This window comes from Podarcis melisellensis (genome assembly GCF_964234715.1).
Source record: "Podarcis melisellensis genome assembly, chromosome: 12".
NCBI classification, from domain to species: Eukaryota; Metazoa; Chordata; class Lepidosauria; order Squamata; family Lacertidae; genus Podarcis; species Podarcis melisellensis.
Window position 1 is genome coordinate 48687122 of NC_138544.1, and position 14058 is coordinate 48701179.

The 14058-nt window shown below is 44.8% G+C and overlaps 1 protein-coding gene across 1 annotated transcript in view; it reads left to right on the forward strand.

The window, feature by feature from the left end:
* The first annotated feature begins 928 nt into the window (after nucleotides 1-928).
* The window catches only part of CNPY1 (canopy FGF signaling regulator 1), a 60799-nt gene continuing 47669 nt past the window's right edge, over nucleotides 929-14058 (forward strand). The window contains exons 1-2 of the mRNA XM_081882748.1: nucleotides 929-1126; nucleotides 6692-6813. Of these exons, the coding sequence (XP_081738874.1) occupies nucleotides 6708-6813 (106 nt within the window). The 5' untranslated portion in view covers nucleotides 929-1126; nucleotides 6692-6707. The remainder of the gene's footprint in view (nucleotides 1127-6691; nucleotides 6814-14058) is intronic.

Sequence of the window (14058 nt, forward strand, 5' to 3'; positions counted from 1 at the left end):
AGTGAATGCTGAGAGCCCCTCCATCATATGCTCAGGTTGCATACATGAGTAAATAAAACCAAGTATCTGAAAGACAGCACAGTCTCAGCTTGACCTTCATTCCAAGGAAACCAAACCCTGGGCAAGAGCAGGCAGCCCTGGAGTCTCTCACTGCTCGGAGATCGGGGTAACACACAACCGTATTTTACAACTGATGAGCAAGACCTTTTTTGCTTGCCACTTGCTGGAGTAGAAGTGTGTACAGTGGTACCTCAGGTTACATACACTTCAGGTTACAGGCGCTTCAGGTTACAGACTCCGCTAACCCAGAAATAGTGCTCCAGAAATAGTTAAGAACTTTGCTTCAGGATGAGAACAGAAATCGTGCTCCGGTGGCGTGGCAGCAACTGGAGGCCCCATTAGCTAAAGTGGTGCTTCAGGTTAAGAACAGTTTCAGGTTAAGAACGGACCTCCAGAATGAATTAAGTTACTTAACCCGAGGTACCACTGTATATAACAAACAACAACCTCGCTCAACACACGCCAGACAGAAACATCTTAGATCTGTGACTGAGGCAGCCTAAGAGTTGGTCAAGTATTTTGGCAGCTCCTGGATTTTGGGTCCCCGGATGCCATCCTTGATTCCTCTACAGAACTTTATTACCTGGCTGCTAGGTAGGAAAATGTGCATTCTAATGAGCCTCCCCACAACATGCTCCGGAAATCTTAAAACAGGGCCACGTGTCATGCAGGTGATTTCACTCACCATGGCAACTGGAATTCCATTCTCTCCCTTGTGCTACCTGCTTGGGGCAGGAAAACAGGAGCTTTCCATTGGCTACCTGGCACCTTGTTTTTCCCCACATGGTGCCCTGTGATTGGTTCACTCCTCTGCCCCCCCCCCACCGCTGCTTCACTTTATGATAACAGAAATGCTGGGAGAGCAAAGAGGCCGGGTGACAGCTTGCATCAGTGACAGACTCAACTGCTTTACTGAGAAAGAGAAATGAGAAGATCGTTGTGCTGAAGAGGGAGGGAAAAAAAATCTCTGGATGAACATCAGCTTCTTAAAAGTTACCCAGTCTGAAACTTACAGCCATACATACTGCAGCTTGGGTTGAAGAGAGGCTGAAATCTTGCAAAGTAGGTAAGCTTTTAAAATCCAGCTGATGACTCTGAATAACATTTTATGAATCAAACACAGGAGCTTTGGGCTTATATTCAGAATGGTTTTGTTTCATTTGAGATCACTGAAGTCCAGTTCAGTTTGGATTAGAAATATAGGGTAGAGACTTTTTACTCTAAGGTATTTTTGCATCTCTGTAGGTTTGTTAGCCTTTGGGCCCAGAACGATGCCCTCCTTCTGTCCCCATCCTCACAACGTTTATTTAATTTTAAAATTATATTTCCTGCCAGCATGACTCCAAAGAGCCTTGAGGGAAGCTATATTCAGGTTCCTGAATTATGTTGTATTTGCTAAGGGACATAGCAACAGAAAACACTAATTTATTCTGCATCCTGCTACCAGGTACCATAGCTAGTTTTAAAAAACAGCTCCTCTTCCTTTTCCCTCTCAAAAACAAGGTAAAGTTTTTTAAATGGCTGAAGCCCTAGGACTGTCCTGAGTTCTTTAAACAGAAAGAAATAACCACACATATATTTACAGAAGTACTAAGTGAAATCTAAGATCAAAAAATGATAGCACTTGATTTCATGGGGCAGGCTACATTAACTTTCCTCTCCCAATGTACCTTAGTTTTGCATTTCAATGGCAAGGCAACATTTGGATTTTTTATAAGAAAAAGTTAAATGGTGCTTCTGCAAAGCACATCTTAGAAGTTAAAATTGTGTATAAGTTAAGAAGTTAATCAGTCCCTGGACTGAAGTATGAAAAGCTAGGCAAAAAAAATCCCAGTTTCTCTTTTCTACTAACTATGTTCAGATAGGAACTTATATTTACCAGCCTTTGAAAAACCGAATCTAAATTTGCTGGGCTGCATGCACAATGTCAAGCATTTATTTCCCACCTCTTTTTAAACGAGATTATGGAAGGCTCCAGCACAAAGAAGCATAATGCAGAGTGAAAAGTGGGTGCTATGTGATCACAAACTCTCTCTCCTTTCTCCAGTGGAGGCTGGTCCATTAGGGTGAATGGGGCACGGCCCCACCAACCTGTGCTCGCTTTGGCAGCACATATACTAAAACTGGACCCCACCAAATTCAGTTTGTGGGACGCGGGTGGCGCTGTGGGTTAAACCACAGAGCCTAGGACTTGCTGATCAGAAGGTCGGCGGTTCGAATCCCCACGACGGGGTGAGCTCCCATTGTTCGGTACCTGCTCCTGCCCACCTAGCAGTTCAAAAGCACGTCAAAGTGCAAGTAGATAAATAGGTACCACTCCGGCGGAAAGGTAAACGGTGTTTTCGTGCACTGCTCTGGTTCGCCAGAAGTGGCTTAGTCATGCTGGCCACAGGACCCGGAAGCTGTACGCCGGCTCCCTCAGCCAATAAAGCAAGATGAGTGCCGCAACCCCAGAGTCGGTCACGACTGGACCTAATGGTCAAGGGTCCCTTTACCTTTACCTTTAACTTCAGTTTGTACTCACCTGCCTGCCTCCTTACTCACAAGGCACTCAAGGGGTGGTGAAGCCTATTACCTTCCTTGTCTTTAATCTTGATGTTGATCTTACAGAACTCAGCAGGTAAGGGGGTACAATGAGAATTAGTTGGCTCCCTCTGTCATTGGCTCTCGCTTCACCTCCTGTGTCTTCCTTCCCTTCCACCCTACCAGTCTCAATGGGTGCTCGTGGTTATCTGCCCAGGCAGTGTCAGTAGATGGATTTTTCTGGACCAAGTTTAATACCTGCTGTTTTTTCCCCTTGACAATATGGTCCATGCTGTTCACTATGAGGGCTCTAGTCATCTGTTAGATTATGCTGATGCAGTGTGGAAGTGTTGCATGTATACACACACATGCTACAGAGTGAGTGAAGAGGTCCCATAACACACCACACACTTTCAAGTTATGTCAAGCAGAAACTAAGTAAGTGGCTCATCAATATGTGTTGTTGTTCTTCATCCACCACACATGCAGTTCTATCGTGTTTTTGTCTGTGTGTTGACCGGGGAATGTATAAGTGCAATGAGAGATAGGTGGATGTGTTCAAGGAAGGGATGTGGCCCTCCAGATGTTGGGGTTGCCAGCAGAGCTAAAGGTCAGGGATGATGGAAGCTGAAGTCCAACAGCATCTGCAGGGCCACAGGTTCCCACTCCCTGATTCAGTGGTTCATATCCAGCCAACACAAAAGAGAAATCAGAACTCGAGAGAGAGAGGGAAACAGTGGAAATCTTTCAGAACTCAATTGCCAAAGGCTGTCTATGGCAAAGAGAGACCTCTTCAGTTATTGTCCTGGTGGAAGAGTCACCACTTTAAGTCTTTTAAAATAGTATTGCGTTATCACCCAGCTCCACTCATTCAGAGAAGGGAGGCAGCAGGACCCCTGATAAAGGCAGGTGAGCACCATCCAGGGAAGAAGGATTCTTCTCCAAGGGAAAAGGTGAACTGTGTTGAACCACCTGGGACCCAGAAGGAGAGTGAAACTATACTCACTGCTGTGCAGGAAGAGGATGAGGCTTTTACAAAGGAGCAAGGCCACACAGAGAACCCACTGTTTCTGCTAGTGGCAGCACAGACCAGCTGAGGTCTCTTCATATATAGAAAAGAACAAGGAGCTGTCCATTGAGGACTTTCAACCAAGGGTGCTGAAGCTAAGGCATGGCTTGGACTTGTTCCAAATAACTGGAAGAAAGATACTTTGGAGCTGCTAGTCAGGACTACTAACTTAGAACTCCATACAAGAAAGGCTTTAGGACATGGTTATAAGGACAAGGAGAGTTGCTAAGAGTTAAGAGATTAAGCAGAATCAACAGGGTTGCACTCCCTCTATCCCTCTCCAAAGAAAAGTAATCCATTGGAGCATCCAAGGCTGATTCCATCCCAAACCTGATCCAGCATCCAGTCTGGAATGGGTCCCAATAATCACTTTCCTCCAAGAAAACCTGCAACTGATGAAGCAGTAGTTATCATAAACCTCTGGGTGCAGGGTGAGTCCCCCCCCTCAATAACCATACTACTGACTCTGTTAAGTGACACCAGATTACTGACACTAGATTACAGGTGACACTAGATTACTGCTGACTAGTTTGGGTGGGAATTGTTCCTTGTCTGCTGAGGAAGCAATCTGTTTGTTTGGAAACTTGGCTGAGACCAGCATGCTGGCGACCCGTTTCCCCCCCCCCCCATGGGTCCATGCCTCATTGGCTTTGCAGAGTTGTTATTCTTTGGTTTATACACACTAGAGAAACTGGTTCCACCCATGAAGTTTAGAAGGGGGAGGGGAGAACAGCTGCCAAGGTATCCTGGAGTTTGAATCTGACTCAGTTTGGAAAGCCCCCAAGAGCGGATGGGGCTTACTTGTATATATGAGATTCAAATAACATTTTACAAACATGCAAATAGTTAAAAGGAACTAATTTTGATCATCTGGGGATAGGGAACTTTTTCAGTACCAAAGTCTTGTAACACAACAGTGCAGGATGGCTTTCTCTGCCCTCACCATAGGTGGCAAAAGATACAGATCTGCCAACTCTCACACTTCACGAAAGATTCCTAACTGAGCTCCTTTATCTCCTGTTTTCAGCTCTGATGCCTCCCACTTTGCCTTTGGTTTTGCCTTGTCTTTATTTTTTTATATATAGAAAGAACAATGTTAATCAAAGCAGTTCAAGAGCTGAGCTTGCAAAACAGTTTGGTACATAGTTCAGGTCCTTTGCAAATCCATTAGCCCTTTGCACTACAGCTCAGGTTCTTTGTATGGAGCTAAGCAGGAAAAACGTTGCTTTGCTGTGCGATGCAGCAAGCTCAGCTCTCGAAGCTTGAAAGATAGCTTAGATTTAAGTCCTTGTTGGTAGATGTTGTAAGGAACGTCCAACTCAGAACTCCCAACATGTGAACATAAGAAGAGCCCTGCTGGATTGGATCAAAAGCCCAATATTTAATTTCTGGCACTGAGGCTCAAACAAGCTGTGGCAAGGCTGAAACGGTGTGCTTAGCTCTCTTCAGCAAAAGGAGAGTTCCAGGTGCAGTCCAGGGGGAATTTAAATATCAAATAAGGATGTGTTTGTTGCTGTAACAGAAGCGTGGCACTGATACAGAGAAATCTCTCAGACAGAGGGAAATAGATCATCGCAACGTGACAGATCGATTATGTACAACACATCTTGTTACAGGTGCATCTTACAATACATTGCATAGTGATACGGAAAGATGGGCAGACTTTTTTGCACTGTGGTTAAAGCATGTGACAGAAGGATAATGTCCTGGAAATTCATCTAACACAAGAGCACTTCTCAACGGCTAGCTGGTTTGAAAACCCATTTCAATGTTTGTGATAAGAACATGACACTATTAGAAGAGGCCAAACCAGAACCCTGAGTGGCCAGCAAGGTGCCTGTTGAAAGCCCATTAGCAGGGCCTGAGTGCAATTTATGATTCCTAGCAACTCGTATAAAGAGGCATTCTGCCTCCAGCCATGGAGGCAAACCCTAGCTGTTATGGCTAGCAGCCATTGATATAGCCTTATCTTCCATGGATTTCTCCAATCCAAGTTGGCACCCATTGCTACACCTTGTGGTAGTGAGTTCCAAAGTTTAACTGCATGCTTCATTGTCCTAAATCTTCTACCACTGAGCTTCATTGAATGGCCTGAAGTTCTAGGGTTATGAGGGGGAAAAGGAATACCTGTATTTTTTGCTCTGTAAGACGCACCAGAGCACAAGACGCACCTAATTTTTGGAAGAGGAGAACAAGAAAAAAAATATTCTGAATCTCAGAAGCCAGAACAGCAAGAGGGATCGCTGCGCAGTGAAAGCAGCAATCCCTCTTGCTGTTCTGGCTTCTGGGATAGCTGCGCAGCCTGCATTCGCTCCATAAGACGCACACACATTTCCCCTTACTTTTTAGGAGGGAAAAAGTGAGTCTTATAGAGCAAAAAAACCGGGAATTTAGGCACATTTGCCTTATACAGACTATTGGTCCATCCATCTCAGTAATGACAACACAGTTTGGCAGCGGCTTTCTAGGGTTTCAGACAGGGAGTTTTTCCCAGTCTTATCTGGAGATTTCGGGGGTTCGACTTGGGGCTTTCTGGGTGCAAGGCTGATGCTTCCCCACTGAGCTCTGGCCCTTTCTCCACACGGTGCAAAATTTTACACACCTCTAGGGTATAAAAAAGGAGAGTAGGCAAAGTCGTGCACACAACACCAGTACTAACTTTTTAATTTGAAAAAAGGTGAGTTATAATGTTGTAACCATAGGGGATCTGCTCCACCTCCTTGATCATTTTGTGTTTAAAAATGGTATGGAATTGCAACTTATTTATATAGGCTTCCACTAAATTAGCCTTCTCCTAATGCACACATTATTTGATTGGAGAACTGCTTCGCAAAATTCAGAAGGTTGCGGATTTTGAACTCTAGTCTGCATGTGGTTTTGCAAAGTGCAAATCAGATTGGCTGGCATTGAAATTTCTCCCCATCCCTAATACCCACGGTTGTTATTTAACCCTATCTGAGTGTGCCAGGATTGGGGCTATAAATGGCCACCTATAAAAAGCACATTTGTGTTTTGCTGATGCCCTGTCTATCCCCTCAGATTGGATGCCTGAGGAATGGCTGTGTCTCCAGTGATGCTGTTGCTCCTGCTACCGCCGCTGCTGCTTGTTCTGTTCAGCGACACCGCTAATGGACAGCGAGACCCAGAGCTGTTCTGTGGAGGTTAGTAGCCCAGCTGGGTATTTCCTCATGTGCCTCATTGACTTAGCACATTGCAAGTGCCGTGGTTTCCTGGAATTAGGTCAGTTACTGCTAATCCCCCAAAGCTCTCACCTTTGCGTATTAGGACATGGCCAGCTCTCAGCAATAGGACAGCTATTTACGTGTGTTTGCTTCCCATTTTGCACCAGCAGCGTAATGGGAGACTGTGGGCTGGATCCAACTTACCTGCAGCAGGCTCATTTAAATCAATGACTACGTATTGGATTTGAAATTGTTTTTTATATATTTCATTGTTTTGACTGTTTTTATGCCTGCAATTGTCTTCTATTTGCTTTTATTGTATTGTGACAGGGCTCTGAGGTGCTTTATGGGAAGTGATCCATAAATCAAATAAGCAAAAATACAAATAATGCTTCTGTTGATTTTGAATAGTCTACACTGAGTAGGTATTTGTTGATGGCTCTGCCTGTCAAAGGTGGCCATGCTTCTGAAAACCAAGTGCTGGAAACCACAGCAGGAGAGCGCTCTTGTGCTCAAATCCTGCTTGCAGGAATCTGATTGGCCCCCCTGAGAAAAGGAGGCTGGACGAGATGGGCCAATGGTCCAATCCAGCAAGCTCTTCTGACATTCTCAGTTGGATGCAACCCCATGGGCAGTGTTATTCAATTAAGTTTTACTCATATTAGACCCACTGAGATTAATGGACATAATGTTCATTCATTTCAATGAGTCTACGCTGAGTAAGGCTGAGTAAGGCTGAGCCTACACTGAGAAGGTTGATCGCCAAAGAATTGATGCTTTTGAATTATGGTGTTGGAGAAGTCTCTTGAGAGTCCCATGGACTGCAAGAAGATCAAACCTCTCCATTCTGAAGGAAATCAGCCCTGAGTGCTCACTGGAAGAACAGATCCTGAATACTTTGGCCACCTCATGAGAAGAGAAGACTCCCTGGAGAAGACCCTGATGTTGGGAAAGATGGAGGGTACAAGGAGAAGGGACGACAGAGGACGAGATGATTGGACAGTGCTCTCGAAACTACCAGCATGAGTTTGACCAAACTGCGGGAGGCAGTGGAAGACAGGAGTGCCTGGCGTGCTCTGGTCCATGGGGTCATGAAGAGTCGGACATGACTAAACGACTAAACAACAACACACTGAGTAAAACTTAGCTAAAGCTGAGTAAAATGCTGAACACCACTCCATGTTCAGGGTCCCACCCTTTGGTTTTCACGTGGCTGCTTCTCCCACTGCTCCAGCAACATAATGAGAAAGACCCTGTTTAGGGGTGCAGAATTTGGTTGCTTATTTTGCTGCCGTCTCACCTACTCTTCCCACGTAATCTCCTGTTGCGTGCATTTCCAGGGCAGTGGCGTGAGATGCACCGCAGAGAAGCATCACCAATGGTGCAGAGATGCCTTAAGAGTGGCCCTTGCAGTTGATTCACACGTGGAGGCGCATCACACACCATTATTATTATTATTATTATTATTATTATTATTATTATTATTATTATTTGAATTTATATACCACCCTATACCGGGAGGACTCAGGGCGGTTCACAAAATAAAATGAAAATATAAAACCACAAAATACATAATCAAAATAAAAACAATCCAATAACCCCCCCCCACCCGAATTGAGGTAGGATTGTATATCCAAAGATATTTTTCAAAGGGCCAATCAAACACCGTCTTCTAGTCCAATATGCTGTAGGCAAGAGGTTGCATGCTTGAGAGCTCCCTCGTTTTAAAACCCCCACACATAGAAAACATGGCTAAGATGCACTCCCTTCCCTGGCCTGCTGGTTTTCCATGGGCAGGGAGATTTTGATGCAGGGAAGCATTCAAGAATAAAGTCAGTCACCCACCTTCAAACTGCAATGTCTCCGTTGCTGGGAAACTGTACCATAGGAGTTCTCTGAATATGTAGATCTGTTCCTAGGATTTATTTTCCATGACCAGCCTGGGTCTTAGTAGTTATAAGGAAAGCATTGCCGATGAATAAAGCATGCAAGTTTAATACTACTACCAAAAGTAAGTGATAGGTTCATACTGACCCTTTTATTTGTGCAAATAAGGCTGCAATCCTATATTTATTTCCCTGGGAGCCAGGGCCGTTGAACACAGTTAACGTTCCCCGTGTTACTTTATTTGATAAACAGCTCTTAATATCAAACCAGCTTGAAGATATTGAAATCCTTCTAGAACTTGTCCTTGCTGGCTGGCATTCTGCATAACCTAATACCTCTATGCAGGGAGTCGGTCCATTCAGGAGCACCCTTGTTGCCCTCTCGTCCTCCTCTGCAAGTCCTCCTGGCTCCAAAACAACAAGGCTTTGTCATCTATTGACAGTTGCACGCAGGAGGGGGAAACTCTCCATCTGTGGTCGCCGAGCAGAGAGACAAGTGGCTGTGTCTTTTAACAGATGGCACAATGAGCTATAAGAAACGTGCGTCCCCCCCTGAGACGGATAACCTGACACGAAGTAGTTTCAGCAACATATTGAAATAAACCCTCCCTTATGAGTGTCGGCGGCTGCAAAAGCCGCCGCTCGTCAGTCCCCGGATCCCTTGACAAAAGTCTGGTTTGGGTGATGCAAGCGCGGCAGTTTTGAGAGACAGACCACCTTGTGTTTCCTGAAAAGTAGCAGAAGGAAGCAAGGTGGCAATTGATGTGGCTTACAGATGTGCATGGATTTAAAGGGACCAAGAGCTGTAGCAGCCATCGTTCTCCCACCCAGAATGAGATCTACGCAAGAGAACTGCTGCAAGAAACAGGTTGCAGCAGTTCTCTTGTTCTCCAGTTAATTTCCGGACTCTACTCTGGAGTGTATTTCAGTGTACAGTGTTTCCTACGCCACCACCCCACGGAAATTTCACCATCTCCTTTTGACACACACTGGTCTGCTGCAGATGGAACTGGTGGGAAGGGAAATGCTTTAGAATTCCCAAGATGATGCTTTTGAAAAGATTTTTGTGTCCCCAGTGTGGTGTAGTGGTTAAGAGTGGTAGACTCGTAATCTGGTGAACCAGGTTCATGTCTCCGCTCCTCCACCTGCAGCTGCTGGGTGACCTTGGGCCAGTCACACTTCTCTGAAGTCTCTCAGCCTCACTCACCTCACAAAGTGTTTGCTGTGGGGGAGGAAGGGAAAGGAGAATGTTAGCCACTTTGAGACTCCTTCAGGTAGCAATAAAGCGGGATATCAAATCCAAACTTTTCTCCCCCTCCTCCTCCTCCTCCTCCTCCTCCTCCTTTTTCATTGCTATTTAATTCTCCCTTAGGATAGGGATGGAGAACCCCTTTTGGCCCAAGGGCCATATTTAAACATGGCCAATCTTCTGAGGGCAGCATTCCAACCTTGGGTGTGGCCAAAGCAATCAATAACAATCCATTCAGTGAAATAACATAAAATAAAGAAAAAAACAGTGCCACCCAGAGAAATATCCATGAGCAAAGGCACTTCATGGATGGGGAAGGGAGGAAACAGGATCCCACTTCCTGGCTCCACCCTCAAGCCTATGTTTTCATCCTAAACTGCCAACAGAGTCTAGGCTCATAAGATCTCCTCCCATTTCTCTTTCCCCTCTGACAAACTCTGGCAGGATCCTGTGGTGCTGATCCAAGTGGGACTCTGTGTTTGGGGCAGTCAGCTGAGAGGGATCCCTTCTTGTCAAGGAACCATCTTGTTTGTTTACCTGTCCACACCTGAAGTCATGTATGATGTCAGGGGCAAGTCAGGTGACCTGGTTTGGGGGAAACGGGCATGTGGGCCAAATTAGGACCCCTACTATGCCTAGTTAGGCCCCCATGGGACAGAGGGTCCTCACTGCTATTTTATCCCATAGCCGCATCCCCTCATTGCAGGCTTGGATGCCTTCTCCATAGCATAATGGTTAATTTGCACGAGACCCAAGTTATTTTAACTCATCGGCCTTTCGGATGACTTGGGATTGGCTATGGTTGCTAAGACCTTTACAGAATCCAGACTAGGCAGATTTCCGCCTTGTGCTCAACAAGAGGGCTCTGGTTCTGTGTAATCTCATTGCTAACAGCCCTGCTTTGCATGTCAGATATCAGCCTGCAAGGCTGCCTAATGAAGCCGGGCATCCCACTGATTTATTGACAAATGCCACGGCATAGAATTGATCCAGCTTTTTCCTTAGACTAAAAATGTTCCACCAAAAGGAGCATTCAGTGCTGAGTATAAAAAAGTGCTTAAGCACAAAAGTGCTTAAGACCAGCCAAGGAAGTGGGCTCAAGATTTAGGTCATGATATACAATTTGAAGATTGGGAAAGGATGTGGAAGGCGAATTTAAAATTTACAGACCGTATTTTATTGAAAGAGAATTATATGAAAATGATGTCTAGATGGTACATTACACCAGGGAAAGTGGCTAAAATGTATAAGACGGGATTAAAAACTTGTTGGAGATGTAAAGAAAAAGACGGCACATTTTATCCTATGTGGTGGGAATGAAAAAAGGTCAGAAATTTTTGGAAAATGATATATAATGAATGAAAAAAAATGTTTGAAAAGACTTACATTAAGAAACCAGAAGCATTCCTCCTAGGGATTTTAGATCAAGAAATAAGAAAAGACAACTGGAAATTATTTATGTATACAACAACAGCGGCAAGAATTCTACTAGCACAAGCTTGGAAGACAGAAGAAACCCTAACGAAAGAACAATAGCAAGAAAAATTCATGGAATATGCAGAATTAGCCAAATTAACAGATAAATTACATGAAAGGGACAACAAAGACTTTAAAAGAGAATGGGAACCATTTACAATATATATGAAGAGACAACATGAAGAGCTGGACTCATTGGCAGGGTTTGAGTAAACATTCACTAATAATAATAATAATAATAATAATAATAATTAATAATTAATAATAGATGCAAATGTATTAGGAATTAATTGGGGAAATAATATGCAGGATGAATAAATTGAAAGTAAAACAAAGTGGAAGTATGAGGGAAGTCCAGGGGAGGGGGGCAGGAAAAATGGAAAATTGTTAGAGAGATATTTCATAACGGATGTATATATTGAAAAACCAGTAAAAACTATTTTTTTAAAAAAAAAAAAAAAGACCAGCCAAGGAACACACAGGTTGGAGCAGTGTGCTGTGAAGCAGAGGAGCCAAAATTCCCCTCAAGGCACCCTCTCCAGCCGATTCCTTTGCCACGGCACCTGCGTTTATCTGGAGTGGAAGGTCTGCAGGTTGCAGCCAGTTCTGCGTATTCACTTTCAGTTCATGCAAGGGGACGGTAGCCAGTTGCAGAGTCTGAATGGCTCCCTAGAAGGTACCCAACGCTGTCTGCACACTCCAACATTGCAGGGAAATATCCGTAGTGACAGTCAAGCTCCCCCTTGGGGATGCTGCGCATTGGAAGGCAGTTGTTAGGCTTTCCAGACAGGAGTGGCTGAATCCAGTCCAGGAAAGAACGAGAAAGGTAAAATTAATAGCCTCTCTCAAATATTAAGGTGGGCACCCAGCATCTGTGATAAAGGGATAGAATTTGGTTGCAGGTGAAGAGAAAAACTGCTTTGGAATGCAATCATACACCCACCAACTGAACTGTGTCTAGGAGCGCACTGTGAATTGGGTATAATCTATCTGTAAAATATGTTAGTTCAGGGCTGAGGATCTGCCATGTATGTGTGAACGTCTGTACTGTGTTGCCGCTGGTGCCAAGTTTTATATTTTGGACCGTCGGTTTGCCATTTTGGAACCACAGAGTTCTGTAGAGCCTGAAAAGTACTGAAGGAAGTGACCTTCCTTTAAAAAAACAAACAAACCCAATGTTATGTACTGAAGTTCTCACCCTGGGCCAGCAGGGGGATACTGTAGATAGTTTTCACTCAGGTTCGCATATGCAAATAAGGAATTGAAAGTGACGTTCAGTGATTGGATAGTTATAGAAAGTTGTTACTGTTGCGTTGCAGTTGAGCTCTATATAAGCAGGTTGGCTGAACAGTTCAGTTCCGTTCTGGCCTGTGAATAAACAAGAGCTGCCTGAAGAATCGCTGTGTCGTCTGATATGCTCACCCACAACTTAACACCCACCTCAGCTACCTAATGACAATACTAATAGTAAAAGGTGGGGAAAGGTGGATATTAAAAGTAGCTTGTGGGGTAGTGGCTAAAGTATCAGGCCTGGCCTAGGGAGATTTAAGGTTCAAAACCTCCTCAAGGCTTCCTGGCCTTGTTCACACTTCACAGAAGGGAGCCTCCAGCTTGTGGCCTAATTGGGCCTGCCAGCCCGTTCCCACCCCCAACACAGCCACATCCACCTGCCTCCCACCCATAGGAGCCAATTCCTAGAAGCTGAGGTCCCTTCGCCCCACCAATAAAATATTTGAGGGACCACCTCCCCAAAATAAATGAGCATTTCTGTTCAAATGGTTTGTGATAGATTTTTGTGGGGTAGGGCTTACCAGAAACCCCCCTCCCATATTTTATTCGTCGACACCCCTGCCCCCAACTGATGGCAAGTGTGGGGCAGGAAAAGCTGTGGCTGCAGGGGAACCATGGTGTTCCTGATTGTTCTTCCACAAGTGGGATTTGTGCCTGCTGCCCTTTCAATGTTGTGAACTGCCCTGTGATCTTCGGACGAAAGGCGGTCTACAAATTTAATAAATAAAAGAATGAATCTGGTGCCAAATGTAAGCCCCTCTGGGAATTTTGTGTTTTTAATGTTTTGTTGGGAACTGCCCAGAATGGCTGGGGCAACCCATTCAAGATGGGCAGCATATAAATAATATTTTATTATTATTATTAAAAATTATAATGGTTCTGCTTGGAAGTTCCTGATCGGAGCTGAGTGGGCCCAATCCCTGCTGATCGCAAACCTGACTGAAGCATAGCCTAACCCTAACCCTAACCCTAACCCTAACCCTGTCAAAGGTGGAGCAGGAATCTTTGGCACTGTAGCTGGAATGTAAGTCAGGCTTGGCGGCAGATTTAGGGGAGCTCAGATGAGAGGGAACCTCAACAATAATGCAGAAAAGAAGACAAGAGGAGGGTAGTTGCTGGATTTTGGTGTCACACAGGGGGCCACTGATATTTGAAAGCCCCAAGTCTGCCACTGGAGGGCTGCAAAGGAAGACTCAAGTGGGGACTTGAACCATGTGACTTGTAGCATGTGACCCCACCCACCAGCCAAAAGGGCCTCACCTGTCTGTGCCTCAGCCCTGCAGTAAATCACAGGTAATGGTTTCTTGTTGTTATGTACTGAAG